General features: G+C 39.4%; 1 protein-coding gene across 2 annotated transcripts in view; it reads left to right on the forward strand.

Moving 5' to 3' along the window:
* Positions 1-19,253, forward strand: part of NAMPT (nicotinamide phosphoribosyltransferase) — a 31,598-nt gene that overhangs the window by 3,502 nt on the left and 8,843 nt on the right. For both annotated transcript variants that reach the window (XM_037388039.1, XM_037388040.1), the window contains exons 2-8: positions 7,910-8,066; positions 9,368-9,471; positions 12,832-12,960; positions 13,440-13,598; positions 13,960-14,096; positions 16,140-16,365; positions 17,603-17,722. In XM_037388039.1, the coding sequence (XP_037243936.1) occupies positions 7,910-8,066; positions 9,368-9,471; positions 12,832-12,960; positions 13,440-13,598; positions 13,960-14,096; positions 16,140-16,365; positions 17,603-17,722 (1,032 nt within the window). The remainder of the gene's footprint in view (positions 1-7,909; positions 8,067-9,367; positions 9,472-12,831; positions 12,961-13,439; positions 13,599-13,959; positions 14,097-16,139; positions 16,366-17,602; positions 17,723-19,253) is intronic.

Raw genomic sequence — 19,253 nt, forward strand, 5'->3', positions numbered from 1 at the left:
GGTGGATGGGCCATGAGCTGCAGGCGTGAAAGGGCTATCCAGATGAGAACTGAACCTTGTTCGCTGCAGTGATGATAGCTTATTTTGCTTTTACCAGTGAGGTGTATTGCTGTTGCTTAGAATGTTTCGTAATTAACCTGATAGTCATAATAAGCTGTCATGCAATTACCCCATAGGAGGACCTGAACTGTAAATGAGATCTGCTTCAGAATTCAGTTCTTTCCGGACCCTTCAAGGAAGCCTGAAAGATACATTTTAACGCTCAATGCCTTACGTGTTGAATTTTATGTATTTGTCACTTTGAATTCTTTTATTTCACATGGATGTAGGAGAGCACTTCTGAAACACTTCATGTGAGTGTGTGTTAATTCCAGGCTCTGGCAGCCTGTATATTCTTTATTTAGAAGGCTAGAGGTATGCAAAGAAGAGACATGAGTACTCTTTAGCTTATTGATTTTGAGTAGTACATAATGACTACAAAATACTCCTTTCAGTAGCCCATATATGTGTGTATATTTATTTTTTTAATTAAAGTCTTGTGATTGAGGGGTTGAATGTGTTCTCTTACCTTCTGTAATTCTGTCAGTGGAAAAGCATTGGAAACTTACGCTTCAGCACTCCTCATAAGAAGCAGTCTGCGCTCCATCTAGGTTCATTATCTTCCAAGTCTTGATTTGCAGTCACACAGTCCTGTGACAAACCCCCAGTCATCGTTGTTCTAAGGGAACACTGCAACTGTACAGAATTCAGCCAGTTTTTAAATTAATAGAAAGTAACCCCTCCCAGAATCATTGCAGCTCTCACTGCTCAAAAGATAAATGTTTTTCTTTTTTCATTAAGGAACAGGAAACTTGTAGCAGTATGTGAAGTGGTACGGCTGACTGTTCACAAATGTGTAAGCAGTAAACATAAGGCATTTTGTCATCTTTATTACGATAATTTTGGATGCAAAACCATGCTGGTTTTGACTGGGGTGGAGTTAATTTTCTCCATAGTAGCTAGTACGGGGCTGTGCTCTGGATTTGTGCTGGAGACAGTGTGATAACACAGGGATGTTTTCGTTGCTGCTGAACAGCGCTTGCACAGAGCCAAGGGCTTTTCTGCCCCTCACCCCACCCCAGCAGCGAGTGGGCTGGGGGGGGCACAAGGAGCTGGGAGGGGACACAGCCAGGACAGCTGGCCCCAACTGACCAAGGGGATAGCCCAGACCATATGACATCATGCCCAGCATACAAACCTGGGGGAAGGAGGAGCTGGAAGGCAATATTCAGAGTGATGGCGTTTGTCAGCCCAAGTCACCGTTTGGTGTGATGGAGCCCTCAGTGCCTGGAGGTGGCTGAGCCTGCCTGCACGTGGGAAGTGGTGAGTGAGTTCCCTGCTTTGCTTGTGTGCACGGCTTTTGCTTTACCTGTTAAACTGTCTTTATCTCAACCCACGAGTTTTCTCACTTTTCCCCTTCCAGTTCTGTCCCCCATCCCACAGGGAGAGTGGTGAGTGAAGGCTGTGTGGGGCTTAGTTGCCAGCTGGAGTTAAACCATAAGAAAAACACACCAGAATTTTTAGTGGTAAAGAAACCTGCCATAAAGTGTTACCTTGTGTTTTTCTGAGTAATTTAGAATACATTCAGTTCTGGTGCATATACATGACCTTGTTTTTTTAATGAGTGTGGATGTGGTCGCTTACAGCATCTCTGCTGATAATGTGCAGCTTCCATAGGAATTCAGTTGCATGCATGTACTTTCCTTAGTTTAGTACTGACTGAGCTCTTAACTTTTCTTTCCTCATCCCTGGTCCTCTTATTTTTCAGTACACATACAAGAGATGACGGTTGAACTGGAATACAGAGACATTAAAAGTGGTACAGGATTAACCTTCAGTCATAACCTGCATTAGCTTATCCCTGTCATCTCATAAGATCAGATACCTCCTGATATTCCCACTTTAGTTCTCAAACATTATCTTAATCTGTATTTGCTTCACTTCACACAGAAACACACACCCTTTTTAATAAGGGGGTCTGGATTCTTTCTGAGGCTACTTTTGTAATTTGAAGCTCATGTATAACCAAAATAGTAAGGTTATACTTGTCTCTTATTTTTTTACTTACTTCAAGTGTCTTGCACTTTACCTGCTATTGTTGGATGCCCTTTTTGTGGAATTATTAAAAGATTGATTCTTCTGATGTTTCCTCTTCCGTTCAAATAAGCTTATAATTTTACCACGCTGACTTCTGGTTTGGTTTTCATTTCCACGTTTGTTTGTGTTGAGTATTCCTTTTGTGATTGCTTTGAAAGCTACAACAGCATCCTTGTTGAATATAACTGCTAGTCACAGTCGTGGTTGGTTGTTTTCCTGAAGGGGGTCAGCACTACCTTATAACTGCTGTCAGTTATGTCTCATCCCAGTGAGGCGTATCTGATAAGGCATTCCCTTTGTTCCCAAGTACCGGTTCACCTCCTCGCTGTTGTTAACGATGTTGTTTTCCGTATAGGTTGTTGGCAGCCTTTGCTTGTAATCGCTCCATTGGCTAAACCTCGTAAAGGTTTAGGTAAAGCAGTGTTTCAATGACCTCTTTCCACAATGTTTTAAAATAATCATGGGGATCTTAGAGGTGATTTGCAGCATTCTCCCCGGTGTAAATGCCAGAAGCACCACTGTGGTAAAATAAGCTAAATTGTACGTGGGGGTGAGGATCTCTTCCAGCACCAGCGAGCCATTCTGACACTGCACCCCACAGCCAAGGCTCTCATTTTCGCTTGTCACATCAACTAGGCTGCGGTCAATTCTCACCTATGCTGGAAAGGCTGTAGCTCACTTCAGTGTACAGGCAGGCTCGTAGGACAGTGACTGACCCATACCTGGGCCCAGTGACTTGCTGCAGACCTGAAGTGCTCTTGCTGAGTGGCCCAGCTATGAGCTTCCAGGGATATGCTGCTTCTGGCCTGTCTTCCACCTGTCCCTCTGATTCTTCATGTTTGTGAAGTACCATGGGTTCAGTAGCTGGGTTCTGTACATGGGTTGCATAAAGATTTTTCAGAATGGCTCCAGAAAGTTCAAATTCTGTCACAGTTGAACTGTTAACATCGTATCAACTGTAGGCAAGATCCTGCTGCCTAAACACTTGGGGACTGCTTTTCTTCACCATAGGCAGGGCTTGGAAGCATCTTTCTGGTGGTTCATGTTAGCACCCATCTGAGCCAGGTGAGCCCCAGGAATAAATCACTGACGGAGAATTTGGCCATGCCTGACCTCTCTACTCATGTCGGACTTGCTTTTCTCATGTTTTCAAGTGGTTGAGTTATATAGACTCAGTCTTTCAAAGGAACTTAATTGCAGTTTCTTGTCCAACGGTGCTTGTAGATTAGAAGATTATTTGGCTTTTATGCCAAAGGTTTTCTTATCTAGCCTATAAAAATACAGCCTTTACCTTAGTCATTCCTGTTTTGTGATGAATACCTGTTAAATCCTTTTTCTTAGAATTTAACTGTTAATGTTTGGGGTGGTTTTTGGGTTGGTTGATCTAAATGCAACTTGTGCTTCATGGTTTTCCTGTTTTCCTCAAATGGCTGGCTTGGTTTTAGTTAAGGAGATGTAGTTGTTGTGGAAGTGTTCTTTGTTCAGATATACCCTTATTTGGATTAAATTTAATAAGAAGATATCACAACTGGAATAAAAGTGCTCTATTTCAGTCATAGTACATAACCTTGTTGCAGGTGGTTGTTCCAAGGCTGTTTGTCATACTTTTTGTAGACAAAACCTAAACCACAGCCTTTGAACTGACTATCAAAAAGCATTTGAAGATATTTTGGGGTTTTGTTTTCTTGTAAGGGTCTCTTAATCCCAGTAGGGTCTTTGGGGTTTTGTTTTTGGTTTTTTGTTGGGTTTTGTTTTTACCCCTACTGACTTTATAGTCACTCCTGCCTACCAAGAGCTTGTCTGCACATGTCCTGCATCTGTCATCCCCTAACAGAAAGTACAAATTTATCAATACTCTCTTGATCTGTAAAACATAAAATACACTTCAAATATTTTACATTGTCACTGGTTGTTCCTTCTCTTCTTTAGAATACAGAAAGATGAAAACTTCATCTGACAACAAGGAAAGTCCAGGCGTTTTTTGAAGCATCATTTTCATTGTCCAAGTGCCTTGTAGTTGTTGTGTTGGGTTTTTGTTTGTTTTTTTTTTTTTAATTTGGTTGATTTGTTGTCCCTGGCATTCTTTGTGAACTGCTCCTGCTCCCTAGAGTTTGATCCTTTTTCAGACTGTTTTAACCACCAGGCATTTCACTACATGCCAGACCTCCCAGCCATCACTGTGGTGGATGGGTATTATTTCCCCGTGTCATAGTAGTCCAGAACTGCCAGCTAACGGTCAGAGCTGCTGTGATGTTTTGCAGGCAGATGCTCCTGACAGGTACAGTGCCCTCCCTGACAGCTTGAAAGCAAAACAGACAGTCAGATAAGTGAACAGGGGACGCCATGTCGTGGGCTTAACTTTTCACATACCTATACAGCATGCCTGTAGTAAGCCATGCTTAGCAAGTGTGGTGTCTTTAAATAGTGAGTTGTCTGCAAGAAGCCTTGTGGACACCCAAGGCGTGTTTCAGCTTTATAGATAAAACTAATAGTGTTGAGGAATGTCAAAAGAAGCACAAGTTATTTAAAATTGCAGTTGTAAAGTTTGCTTAGATCTAAATATCTTAATTGCCAGGGATGTGTATTTTTCACTGTTTAAATAGATTCTAATGTGTGAAGAATATAATTGAATCTTACACCTATAACTGTTGTAAAAGTAGTTCATGGGCTCTTTCAAGTACTTGAAGCAATTTAATTGATAAAATGACATTTTTACCATGCACAGAATTTTTATTTAGATTTGAGTCCCTAGAAATAACTGTGCTCTGGACATTAGCTGGTATGTATTTTCAGGTTAATATCTAATCTAATGTCAGAAAAATTAGCTAAACCTGTAATTTCATGTTTGAGGAAACCTGAGTGGGTTTTTTGGTAGGTAATCTGGAGGAGCAGTTTCCCCAGGTATGCTACATAAAGAATAAATCTGGTTGTTAGCATTCCAGCCTGATTTCAGCCCTCCAATTCTGATTTGCAGCCAGAGCACAGTGTGTTGTGATCATACTTCAAAGTAGAGCCAGAATGGGAGGTCCCTAAAAACCTTTGTATTTAAACACCTTAGGAAACGGTGGCACCAACTCAGTGTGTGCACTGCACACCTTCAGCTAATTTGGGTCTGTAACCCATTTGACAGAGAGAAGCTTTTAGCTGGAGGAGATGCTATGAACTGCAAAAGTAAAAAAAAAAAAAAATAATTAAAAGATAGTAGCTGAAGATCAAGCAAATTTTCATCATAACATAGGTGTTGGCTTGAGCAACCTGCCCATACTTAGTAAGCTGGATGATTAATTTTTTTAAAGAAATCTGAGTGGGCAGTCTCATGCAGATGTAGTTTTCTTTGTTTTGCTTGAACTGTTGTAGTAGAACAGTGTTACAGTAGTTTGCTCTGGAGCTTCTCTCAGGGAATTCAGATACCAGTTTGGGGAATTGTTCTTGGGCCACCTGCTACATGTACTGGAAGCTGGTGGGCTCTGCGAGCATTTACTCTGAAATCATGGAGCTGGAGCATGCCAGTAGGATGAAGAACAAAAACAAAAGTTGAACAGAGTTCCCGGGTGATACAATCACATCACAAAGATTCACCAACTTAAAGTCCAGTCCCAGTCACAAAACACAGCAAAATTTTTTCATCTAGTTGTTGTAACGGACTGAAGTGGCAAGCGTGCAAAGCGAGGAGTTTCTACTCACCATGCCCCATGGTGAATGGACCTGCTCGTGATCTGTTCCATGCTCTTTTTCTTGGAGTCCATTTAATGCAATTTTTTTGTAAGGGTGTTGGGGGGGTGGCATCCTTATTGCCCTTAGAAAGACATGTCAGCCAGCGTATTTTTGACTGCTCCAAGGTAAGGGTGGAGGAGGTTGTGTGGGGGTGTGTTTTGGTTTTGTTTCTTTGGTTTCCTTTAAAAACACTATGATATCCTGAGGAGAGTTTTCTGTGAGCTGGCAGTATGGTTTACTTTTTTGGAAGCTCTGTGTAGAACTAGGAAAGGACATGTTGTAATTTGTGGAGTGAGAAATTTAATAGCTAGAACTAGATCTAAAAGCCAGGTTTTGTCTTTGGGACTAACATTGCTACTGTTCAGCGTTTGGCGTGCAAGTGCCGGTGGAATCGGAACAGGAAAGGTGTGTGCTGTGTGAAGTAAAGGCAGAAAACCTGCAATGACAAGCTTGGGTTTTGTTTGATTGGCCTTGAAAACTTGATGCTGTTAAAGACGATGGAAAGATCTGCAAATTTACCTTTTTGTTATTTGAAGGTTTTCTTGCAGCATTGGAAACACAAGCGTAGCAGCGTTGTGCTGGTATAGGAGAAGGAAAAAATTCACTTGAGCAGTCTAGTTTGTTGACCAAACTGAGGGAAATACTAGGGATAAATGGTATCTGAGAGGAAAAAGAAAACTGTATTTTTAAAACACTTTAATATACAGTTTTAGCAATATAGGTATGGGAAAACCTTCAGATCTTTTATTTTGAATGTGTCAGGGATACATTTAAAAAAACAGGATGACAAGGAAGAAATGGTAAAACTGTTTTCTAATTCCTCGTGATATCACAAATAAAATATTTAAGGTGATTTGGAGTAAGAAGTAACAGCAAAAGACTATATGTTAGAGCATGACTGCCTTGTAAATATGGGGGTTTGCAAAAAATTCAGACGTGACTTTTACACCTTTTTGGGTTTTGTTCTGATGTATGATGGCACTTTACTTGGCTGTAGGAAGAGTTTTCCATTATGAAACATACAGACTTGTTCACAGACTTTTCATCATAATTTAAGAAAACTTTTCATAGCTTCACCTTTGGGAATGCCTTAAGCTGATTTATGTATCTTGTAATTTAAATATCGGTAGTCTGAAGTTAATGTCATTGTGTAATCTTTTTGTTTAATATGGAATTACGGACTTTGCATGGAGTTTGCCTTTTACACATTAGGAGATAAAATCTTGCAGGTTTAAGTTGTTAATATTTAGAGTGTACTTGCTTCAAATGATGCATTACTCTAAGTTTCTGGGTAGACTGACTATCAGTAGCTTAAAAAAAAGCTGCTATGGTTGAATCCAGCATAACACTGTATGTAGTCCATGCTTACAGGCTGCAACTTTTCTGCTTCCTTCACACTGATCGTGAACTTCCCTAAGGATTGGGAGAAGACCTCTGCCTAGCAAACTTACAAAACCAGTAATGCTGTTAAGCTGGTTTTGATGTAACCAGGGCTTGAGAAGCCCACTGTGCTCACAGTGAACGAGACGCCTGGGTAAAGGCCATTGCCAATGCCTCCTGGAGTCTGGATGGCTTTTATTTAAACTATGTTAATATGGCCTTCAAAACTTGAATCGAATACAAGCAGGTACTTCCACTTTGGTAGTGGCAGGCGATTTTGTGCTTCCCGTAGCTGTTTGATTTGGCCAAAGCGCGGGAGAGCAAAAACTGACCCGGCGTGTTGGTGCTCAGGGCTGCTCCTAAAATCCTGCCCAGTGGCTTTCCTGGTTAATGAAAGTGAAGTCATCAGGGGAGTGGAAGAGCTGACCGTGAAGATTACTCCAAGGGGAAAATGTTGACACAGAAGGAAAAATAAGATAAGGAAGAGAGTCTTTTGAACTGCAAATTGAAGGTGGCTGGAAAAGGAGAAATCCCCTAAGTATTGTCTAGAATGTGAATGGGATAAATAATAATAATCCAGAAGAACTGTGGGTTACTCTAAGCTGTAACGTACAAACATGATTTCTCTTGTGCTTTCTAGTGATGTCTTGAGCTCTTACTGAAGTTTTTCTTAATGTAGGTTACACACTACAAGCAATATCCACCTAACACAAGCAAAGTATATTCCTACTTTGAATGTCGTGAAAAGAAGACTGAAAATTCCAAATTAAGGAAAGTGAAATATGAAGAAACTGTTTTTTATGGTTTGCAGTACATTCTGAACAAATACTTAAAAGGTAACTGTCTCAAATTCCAGTAAAACTTTACCTGTAAATAAATACCATAGTATTTCTCAAGCCTGGAGTGTCGTAGTTGAAACAACTCTAGGTTATCTTCATACAGTGTAGGTGGTGACACGCATAAGACCTTATTTATTTGATTCTTAAAATGAGATGCCCACCCTCGTAAAATGATATTGACTGTTTAATTCAGATACCTCTCTACTATGTTATTTATGCCAACGGTTTATTAAAAATCAAGAGGTGTTTATATCCCAACTTCAGTGGGCTAAAATGAATGGAAATCGAGCAAGACTGTGCATACAATCACAAGAAGATCAGAGATTCAAGGGAAAATACATTTTGTGTTTTGAATTTAAATTTTAGTCTGTATTTACTGGCTTATTTACTGTGTAAACTAGTAACGGTTTTAATTTCCCCTAAATTTTGGTTGCCACTCAGCTTAGATCATGGAATATGGCAGCTATGTGTGAAAGTGTTTTCAACATTGACAACTTCAAGAGTAACATCTGAAAATTCCTTGGTGCCATTTAATGTGGTGTTTGCTTTTTTGCATTATGTGCAAATATCACCTGTTCTGGCCTAAATGCGAGTTGCCTTCTGCCAAGCTTTAGAAGGAAAGCTTTAGTCATAGGGCTTTCATAGCTTTGTCTTGATCCAGAATCTGTAAATCTCTGCCAGTTTTGCCAAAGATTGGAATTCCACTATAATCAAAACACTGGATAATCTTGTTTCTTTTCTCTTTAGCAATCTGAAGATTGTTCTCTAATGTTGATTTCCAGTAGATGCTTGATCCTACAGCAGTAGCAATGCTTATTCAAATAACGTGGTTACTCTTGTCAGTTCCTATCGCAAAGTGGTCAAACAAAGACTGGTTGTAAGGCTTCTCCACGGGAATTCTCCCTGGAGCAGCGTAGCTTAACCCTTGTGCTAGTGTGGCTATGTCTTGTTGCATGTGCCAGCTTGCACAGTCATCACATTCCTCTGGGAAAAGCACTGCTAATAAAACTCTTGACAGGTTGTTGTCTGTCATAAAAAAGTAATAATCTCAAATTGTTCCTGAGTCACCCGCAAACCACAAGTGTATTTTGTCCTGGTGGTTTTCCTGAGCATCTTAATCTATATAATAAATGAAAGTAAAATTTGGTTTTCACATAGCTGGTATACTGCATTTGACATGTTTTCCATCTTTTTGTGGGAGGCAAAGACTTTTCTGTGTCTGAACCTTTTTGTTATTTATTTTATAATTTGATGACTATCTTAAGTTTCTAAGCTTTCACCTGTTTTTGAAACCACAGGTAAAGTGGTGACCAAAGAGAAAATCAAGGAAGCCAAAGAAGTATATAGGGAGCATTTTCAAGATGATGTCTTCAACGAAAAGGGATGGAACTATATTCTGGAGGTAAGAATTTATGAAAACAGTATGAGATCATAATGAAGGATTTATGAATCAACTGTAGAATAAATAGAGCAGTCTCTCCTTTTAACTGTGATAGTAAAGACTGGATAAATTTAGCTTTTTATGTTTAGTGTACAGGGAGTAGCAGCTGTCAAAGAATAATCATATAATTGTAATTCCGTAGAGAAAAGTAATTTTCATCCTTTCAGATGCCAAATACGGCTTTGCAGGTAATAAGGATTTATGGCTGTCGTCAGCCAGCTAGTCTTAAGTGGGGGCTTGGTGGCAAGTCTCCGTATGTAATATAGTGCTTAGTGGTTGCTTGCATCATTTACATTGCTTTCTGTAACTAATCATAACCATTTTTATTCTAATGCAGAAAGCCGTACAACCTCTTGCATGTGTAAATAGTTCCAGAAAATACATGTTTTGTTAAATTCCTAAATTTTTCAGAGATACTCAAATTGAACTTTGTTATGAAATACAAGGCTTGAGCACTTCTGACACACAAATACTTCCAAATTAAGTCTTTCCACAATTATCCTCTTTCCCTTTTGTTTAAAAAGGTGTCAGTCTTCAGGTAATTGCAAACATCTTTTCTCGAGAAAAGCAGCAGATTCAGACTAGTAGCATTCATCAGAGCTGTTCTAATCTCGGCAGATTAATTAAATGCTAAGTTTCATTGTGGGTTCTAGTGAATGGATATTTTTGGCATTTGAAAACACAGGTTTTAGTTCTTTGCATTTATTTTTCCCTGGATACCCTGACTGTATGCATTTTATGGTGGCATCTGTCTATGCGTGTCATCGTGCAACCAGGGTGGACCATAGGGTGTGCAAGAGAAAAGTGACTTTCAGTTAAATGTTGCAAATGGCAGCAAGGTAAATAAAGCTGCTATTTACTAAGAGAGTGAGAGGTGTCTAGAGGACTTGCATCTATTTCAAATAAGTACAGATGTGAATTCAATCCATATTTGTCTTCAAGCTACATTATGCTTTGTGAACTGCTCTCATCTGTGTTTAAAGTAATCTTGATCCCTCTTTGGCTAAACTGAATTAATACACTTCTAATGCTGCATGTCTGTCCATGCTGAGTTTTAATGTGGTTTAACTAATTCCGTTCAACTTTTGGTTTAGTGAAGGGAAGCCTTCATCCATACCCCCAGTATACACTGTTTATTCCCTTGTCGGATTTTCTTGGTAAAATCGTGCATATGTAGAAACAAACACAGCTTCCACTTCTTGATCTTAGGTGCTGATGGCTCTCAAACTGGAGGTGTATGTACCCTTTGGGTCTCTGTATGCCCTTATATACCCTGCTTCTGCTCACTGAATTCCTGCATATATTTACATACCTACCACTGCTCGCTCTCTGGCTCTGTTACCTAATGTGTAGTGTTAGGTAAAGTGGAGGGAGCAGTAGCTGTATGAATGAAGTGCAAAAATGAATTTGAAAAGTACATGCATGAATTTGTACTGAGAGTAAATGAATGAGTAAATACTGATAGGGTGAAGGGGTGGAAGAAAGAAACAGACAGCCTGGAGAATGAGGGGGTCGTGTAGAGGCTGGAAGTTGGCAGAAATTGATGATGAGTGATAGAGATGTAAGCCCTAAATGATACAAGTTGACTTTACCTAAAAATTTCGAAAAGGGCTATAATACAGTGCTGTGCATGACCATACTGCTTTTTTTTCTGTGGATAAAATCAACACCTATGGCAACTTTGAAATCTGTTTTGTTTTTTCACTTAACTATACTTTTGTCTTTGTTGTATCATTAATAAATTATTTTGAGCCTTTTTGAGGGCTTCATTGGCATTTGTTAATCCAGAGCTGACATCTCCAAGTCTGCTGACTAAACCCTGTGTGGTATATAAACACAGTTTGCTTCAGTATATCACCCTTTCAAAGAAACTTTTAAACCATAGTGTAGAAGAGACTTCTAACATGTCTTGAGCGCTGGAGAATATTTTGACGCTGCTTATGAATCTGTGTAATATCTCTGAATTAATGCAATTTTTGTTGCCTTTAAAGGATATCTTATGAGAAGTTTCCTGACAAAAAAAAATTAATACACCAAACATTTTGAGTATTATCAGTTTAGCTTGCAAAGTTCTAAAGTTCTTTCAGCAAGTTATAATTAGTCTTTTAGAGTTGCTGTTTGCAACTTACTTTTTCAAAAGGCATATTTCACACAATATTTAGTCCTTCAGGGGTGAAAGACTGACTTTGACAAAAGAACGATGCTTCAAGATGAGTTTTCATGATAAATGAGTAGTTGATATGACAAAATACTCTCTAAAATAGTTATTAAATGGATCCTGGCCTAATAAACTAACAAAGCACACATCTATACTAAGCAAAACTAGGGGTTTTGTTGAAGGCCTAGTGTCCTGGTTTTGGCCTCGGCAGAGTTAATTTTCTTCCTAGTACCTAATGCAGTGTTGTGTTTTGGGCTTAATATGAAAATAATGTTGATAACACACTGATGTTTTTGGTTGTTGCTAAGCAGTGCTTACACTAAGTCAGGGGCTTTTCAGCTTCTCAGGCCCTGCCAGCAGAAGGCTGGGGGGGCCCAAGGAGCTGGGAGGGGACAGGACTGGCACAGCTGACCCCAGCTGACCAAAGGGATAGCCCAGACCACATGTCATGCCAGTATATAAACTGGGGAGAAAGCCGGCCAGGAGGCACTGCTCAGGAGCTGCCTAGGCATCCGTTTGCAACGGTGGTGGTTGGCAATGGCATTGTGTGTTACTTGTTTTGTATATTCTAATTCTTTTTATATCATTATTATTATTGTTCCTTTCCAGTCCTATTAAAGAGTCTTCATCTCAACCCACGAGTTTTCTCTCTTTTACTCTTCCAGTCCTCTCCCCCATCTCGCTGGGCAGGGGGCAGTGAGCGAGCAGCTGCATGGGGCTTAGTTGCCGGCTGGGGTTAAACCATGGCACTTAGATAATACAGCTAAACTTTTTTCAGCTTACTCCATGTGAAAGTGCTGAAGAAAACTGAGTTGCAAATATTTCTTGTTCTGCAGGTAGAACTTGTGGCTTTTTATACAATATTTAAGCCTTCCTGACTCAGTTTGCAGAAGGAATACAACTGATAACCATCATTTGGTTTGATAAAAGAGACTATTTTTTAAGTTACAGGATTTTCCTCCTTTTTTGATAGATGCAGATTTTGTTTGTTTACTTGGGCTTGTGGGTGTGCAAACAAACAAAATTATTTTTAAGGTTAAAAAATGAAGAAAACAAAAGCTTTATTGATAAACTTGTAGCCTGACTTTTATCCGTTGCAGTCAATAAAAGAGGTAGGTCCTAATCTTTCCTGTTGTCTAACAACATGACTATTTCTTACACAGAAGTACGATGGCCATCTTCCTATAGAAATAAAGGCTGTTCCTGAGGGCTCTGTAATTCCCAGAGGAAATGTTCTTTTCACAGTAGAAAACACAGATCCAGAGTGCTACTGGCTCACAAATTGGATTGAGGTCAGTTTTGAAAGTTAACATGTTTTTTCTAAGTAAATATTAATGCACTTAAAGGCTGAATCCTTTATTGGTTTAAGGGGAATCTGGCAGCTTTAATTTTCGCCTTTAAGTAAGCCTGGGTTCTGTTTTTAGTGCTTTTACATAGACCTTTCCCCCCTAGCTGGCAAGAGACTGTAGTAACTTTACAGGAAATGCACAACAGTACTTTCATCCACAAGGAAAGGAGGATGAGGAACAGGGCGTTGTGTGTCTTGTAGCTCAGGAGCTGTAACTCCTGAGGTGGCAAATATCTGGCCTACCTTATAAAGGTGTTATAAAGGCTAATTACTTCAGCCCTAAAGCAAACTGTTGAAGGCATCGGTACTTTCTGAGTGGGCGGTGAAAATAAATAGATCTTTTTGTGCCTGGTTAAATGCCAAGTGGGGATTTTTATTAGGTGTATGTTTGCTTAGGAATTAATGTGATGTGTTTTGTTTTAGACTATTCTTGTGCAGTCGTGGTATCCAATAACAGTGGCTACAAACTCTAGAGAGCAGAAAAAGATTTTGGCCAAATATTTGCTAGAGACTTCTGGCAGCTTAGAAGGACTGGAGTATAAACTGCATGACTTCGGTTACAGAGGAGTTTCTTCCCAAGAGGTGATACTACTTATCTCATAGTTGGAGAAGTGTAATTGTTCTTAACCATAAAGGACTGTAGTGTGCATCTGTTAACAGTTGTGTCCCTGTTCAGCAGTGAAACTGTGAATGGGGAGAGCATGCTGTGTTTGGACTTATGGGGGGGGGGGGGGCAGGGGGTAGATCTGTGCCTGAACTGTGAGCGCTAGGCTGGGAGAGCTTTTTTCTATATGGAAGCTGTCCTTCCTGTGTAAATGCATGAAGAGGGGGTTGGTGAAATGGGAACAGTGGCAGAGTTTTGCTGCTACAAACTAGTGCTAGGTGGTGACTGGGTTTAGGCTTCTATGCTTGGTGTGGCAGCTGGAAGTTGCATCTTTTTCAGACTGCAGGAATAGGAGCTTCAGCTCATTTGGTGAACTTCAAAGGAACAGACACTGTAGCAGGAATTGCATTAATTAAAAAGTACTATGGTACAAAAGATCCGGTTCCAGGATATTCTGTTCCAGCTGCTGAACACAGGTAAGATATTGGGCTATTAAACCCTTTTTAAAAATAGCTTAACAAAATGTACTTTTTTTCTTATCTGTCTTTGTATGCAGAAATATTAAACTGTTTCACTTATACAGTAGTAACTGTGACTGATCCAATTGTTGAGGCAGAAGTTCAATACTGATGCCTGTGTGTGTTCTAGGGGCACAAGAGTGGCACGATTGTTCTTAACCATAAATGTGTTTTTAAATGTTTTTAAGTATAACCTTCTTATCAGTGTCTAAGTAAATTTGAATTATTCTTTTTAGAATTAACTTGAAGGCCTACTGATTAAAGTAGATATTGAGGATTTGTGTTGTGAACTTAAATTTTGTTTTAAACAAAAAATTATAAAATTAAAAAAGCATAGTAGTTGCAATTCTGGACTCTCCCCACATCATGTTTTCCCTCCAGAAGTTCCTTTAAAGATTTCCATCCGCATAACTAATTCAGCCAATGGTAAATCCTTGATCTCGAAGAATTGTGAGAGTGTTCTTGGGAGTAACTGATCTCAAACACATTGAGATGAAGAGCTCTCATTTTTTATATCCAAATCCTGTACAAGGTCAGGAGTGAATGCAAATCGTTGGACTTCATTTGCATGTCTGCATACTGGAATGAACAGTAGATAAAGGAAGGGACAGTTATGCTTTTCTTAGAGTACAAAATCTGGTGCTTTTAAATAGTGAGTATTTTCACTTACTTTTGCAAGACAGATACTGGAAAGTCTTACACGAATAGCCCTTAGAGGATAGTGATCATCTTTAAAGGAATACTGCTTCATGTAGCTCTGGACCATTGCTGTAGTGCTGTTCTAGAACTCCTGCATCAGTAGAAATTACAGATGTTGTCTGGAACATCTTCTCTTGGCTTAGCTTAATACTAGTTAAATCCAGAAATGATGGCCCAAGCAACTATAAAATTCTTTGTAATGAAAGCAAACACACGGAGTCAAGAGAACAAGCGTCTTTTGCATAGCATGTTGAAATGGTGGCATAAGAACAGATGGCTTAAACTGCCCTAACTAAAGTTTGCATTGCCAAACACAGGCTGCAGTCACACCTTTCCAAGTTAGTACACAAAAAGGGGTCTTGTGCAAGAGACCAAAATTTTTCCAGAATTGTTCTACTGTTCCACAGCCACCAATGTGAGTTGGTGTGAGTGTGGTGCTCACCTCTGGTGTGCCACCAGGGTTATGCCTTGGACTTCCCCAACCTCTTTGGAAGAAATTTTGGTTTGTCTCTTCACTACTGTGACGACCTGGGGCTTGTCCACACAGTAGTTCATGCTAGCATTTTACAGTAAAAATCCAATGCCCACAAGCTCTTACTACACACCTGTTCTTTGTGTGAGGGTGTTTCTAGGTGTTCACACACAGGTTTAAGTCACTTAAACTGGTCTGTGGTGGCCTCATACAAAACAGCTACTGCCAATCCACTGGCATTCCATAACTTACTACCTCTTAGCAACTCTGGTTTACATGCTTGTTTGTACCCTTCTACCAAGGGTAATGCCCTGAGGTTCCTCTCAAAGAATGTTTGTATGAGTGAGGATAATAGTTTTATAGCACTGTTAAAACAGAAAAGGCATTGTGTTTCCTTCTACGACTTTTCTGCCATATGCTGCTAGTTCCCTGCTTCCCATTTTGCAGTCTGAAGTTGCCAGAGCAGATGTTCTGTACTTGTATCTGTAGTTCCCCACTGTCTGAATTTCAGGTTTAAAAGAGAAACTCTCTCCCAAATGTTTAAAAAAAAAAAAAAAAGAAAGTAAAAGAAACAAACCACATTTATATGTGAAAGGAGTTTCATGTGTCAAGTGTTTGTCTGAGTTGCCAAAGATAAATCCAGGGTGCTGTTTATTTACTATATAGCATATTTATTATCCGTGCAACACAGGGCTGATAAGACAGCATAAGCTATGTACTTGTAATCATGTTGCCTATTGTTATCTTGAACTGTGCTGGTAGGAAATATAGAATGTGTGATTTAACATATAAATGCTGCTCTAATACGGATTTTTCAATTGGCTTTACAGTACCATAACGGCTTGGGGGAAAGATCATGAAAAAGATGCTTTTGAACACATAGTGACACAGTTTTCTTCAGTGCCTGTATCTGTGGTTAGTGACAGCTATGACATTTACAATGCTTGTGAAAGAATATGGGGTGATGACTTAAGGCATATAATTGAAGCCCGAAGTCCAGAGGCACCGCTTATCATTAGACCAGATTCTGGGAATCCTCTTGACACTGTTTTAAAGGTAATCCTTGTTTAAGTCATTTGTATATAAGATTGGGAAGGGCAATTGTTTGTTTTGTAGTGACTGGCTAACAAACGTAGGAGACATAATGCTCTAACTTGCTACACGTAGTGTATAGTCAATGCTGGGCAATTTTGACCTATGAAAAAATGTAAACATTTACCTCATCTCAATATAGATATGGAAACTTTTGCAGTCTGAACAGTTTGATCTTTTTCATCAAACCCATTCTTGCATACCATCCTTGAAGCTTTTACAACAGTAACTAACCAGTTCTGCTGGTCTAACAATGCCGGAATGATTCTATAAAGAGAAACTTTCATCGCTTAAATAAAATGGGAAACAACTTGAGTATTAATAAATGGCAGGCCAGTAAGACTTATTACCAATGAGTTTAGGTATCTTGGCATCCTGTTTTAATGTAATTCAATGTTTTATGCTACAAATACAAGTTTAGCACTCTTCTCCCTTTTGTAAGATGTGCATTTAGGTCAGTGGCATGTGACCTCCAAGCTGAAAGATGCTTCTCACCACATAGCTCTTTAGAGAGCATAATGATTGTTGCAGTTCTGTAGTAAAAGCTTTGGATACCTCTGAATTTGAGTAGCTGTCAGCACTATTCTAATAGAAAGTAGGGGAGATTTTAGTTGTGTTGGTACTCAAATCAGATCCATACAGCTTCAACACTTTTTTCTTCGGGACAAGTGACATATCCCAAATAGGAACTTTGAATAATCTTTATCAGAACTGATAAGAAAAACTTGTAACTGAAGTGTTTAGTTTAAATTATTGGTCGCTAACAAAACCGAAGAAAAGTAAAAGCCTCATCTAACACCTTAAGGGATGTCAAAAGAAGAGCAGAACCTTCAGCTGACGCATTTAACAGCAAAAACTTACAGCAACCAAAGAGGGAGAAGAGGGAGGCATGGTTTTGATTAGCTCTTTGGGTACAAGTTCGTAGAGGCCATATGGTCTGTGACTGCTTTAATCTGATGGCTTCCCCCACAATGGTTGGCATGCTTTTTGTTTGTGTGCTGCTGTGGACAGATTTAGAACAGGATATGTGGATTTATTTATGAGTTGGTTTGTTTGCTTTTTTGCTGGTTTTGAGTGTTTTGGGTTGGTTGGGGTTTTTTTGAGAGAGAGCGAGCATGACTCAGTGTGGAAATCGTGTTTCTGTTTTGGAATGGCAGGTTTTTATTTTTATTTTGAACTGTCTCCCTTCTCTTTTCAACAGGTCTTGGAGATCTTGGGGAAGAAGTTTCCCATTACGGAGAATTCGAAAGGCTACAAGTTGCTGCCACCATATCTCAGAGTTATTCAGGGGGATGGTGTGGATATCAACACATTGCAGGAGGTAGGAGATCCTGTTCATGTGTCAGGGTGACACTGATAATGCTGATATTTAATCTGGACTCTGTTACCACTAGTCAGATGCTGCAGCAGAGACTGCTGACCCCACCCTGCCCCTTCATTCCAGATGCTGGCAGCTATATCCTCACATGTTAAACAAATTCATTAAAACTCCACAGGGAATTTTTAAGATTCATAAAAAAACTGAAAGGCATTTCCTAATCCCCCTGTTGTAACTCTTCTCCTCCCACTGTCTCTCCTTTTGTTTGCTTTCATCCTGCTTGTCAAATCTAATTCAAATCAAAATCTGGCAGTGTTTGGTCCTTTCATTGATATCTCAGGCATACTGTGTGATTGCTGTGCTATAGCAACAGTAGTAATTAACGGGTTTGGCTCATTAGTTATGTACCATCTGAAGTGTGCTTGCACTCAAATATTGAAGGTGTAGTTTTGAAGAAGACCTTTTTTAAAAACAAGGGTAAGGGTTCATTGATTTTTGGAGAGTGGAATAAGGATTGGTGAAAGCCCAGGCAACATGTATAACAGGTTAGACTGTAGTCTGAGTTAAAAGTCCAATTTCGTCAAGGCCAAAATTGGCTATTTAGTACATGCTGCATGCTTGAAACTAGTTATAAATTCACCACTATTGACTAGATGGAGATCCTAGGTAATATAATGTGGCTGCGAAGGTACAGACTGCAGTAACTGCAGATGACAGAGGAGGACGACTTGGCTTTTATTAGGTTTGTCCTGTATCATTCATCTTCAGCTGTATTAGAGTTCAAAAACAGAAAGAAGTTGAATAAACTTAAGATTAATTTAACTTGATTTTATTGACACTTGTCTTAGCTTTCTAGACTGACACATCCTTAGATTCTTCTTAACAAAGTTGGCTTTTGCCGGTTCTCAAAATTAGAAGCAAGAGAGCCATCAGGCTTGTTCTTTAGTCTGAAACTGCCTATCTGACATGGGCACCCATGTGAACCTCAACAACAGAACTCAGATTTGTCACTTGGATCCTTGGAAAGCAGTTAATACTGAGATTGTTACCCGACATGCGTTATGGTTTTGCTCCTCCTCCAATAGCCTTTAAAGCAAATTTTATTTTACTTTTTTTTTGTCCCATGTGGCTTTTTGAGACTGTACAACCGTGCTAATGAGTTTAACTGAACACAAGCAAGAGAGGCTAATAGCTGGAAAGAAAGTTTTCACTCAATACTAGGGGAAAAGGGCTTTATTTTTTAAAAAACTTTTGCTTGTTCCTAACAACCATTTGTCAGGACTGATGCCTGTATTAGGCAAAGTAGGCTGTCACTGAGACTTTCATGAGTCGTAACAGGAACGAAACTGGACTATTAATTCGTTCTTGTATGGAACTCAGTGGTTGCTTTCTGTAAGTTATACTGGATGCTTATATAACATTGATTGTAATCAAAATATTAAAACTAGTATTTAAAATTTTTTCATTAGAACTAGAAATGCAATGCTCTCAAAGTTCTAAATAGAGCAGGAAAATAATTCCTGTAGCGAATGGG

Source organism: Falco rusticolus, chromosome 5, assembly GCF_015220075.1.
Source record: "Falco rusticolus isolate bFalRus1 chromosome 5, bFalRus1.pri, whole genome shotgun sequence".
Classification (NCBI taxonomy): domain Eukaryota; kingdom Metazoa; phylum Chordata; class Aves; order Falconiformes; family Falconidae; genus Falco; species Falco rusticolus.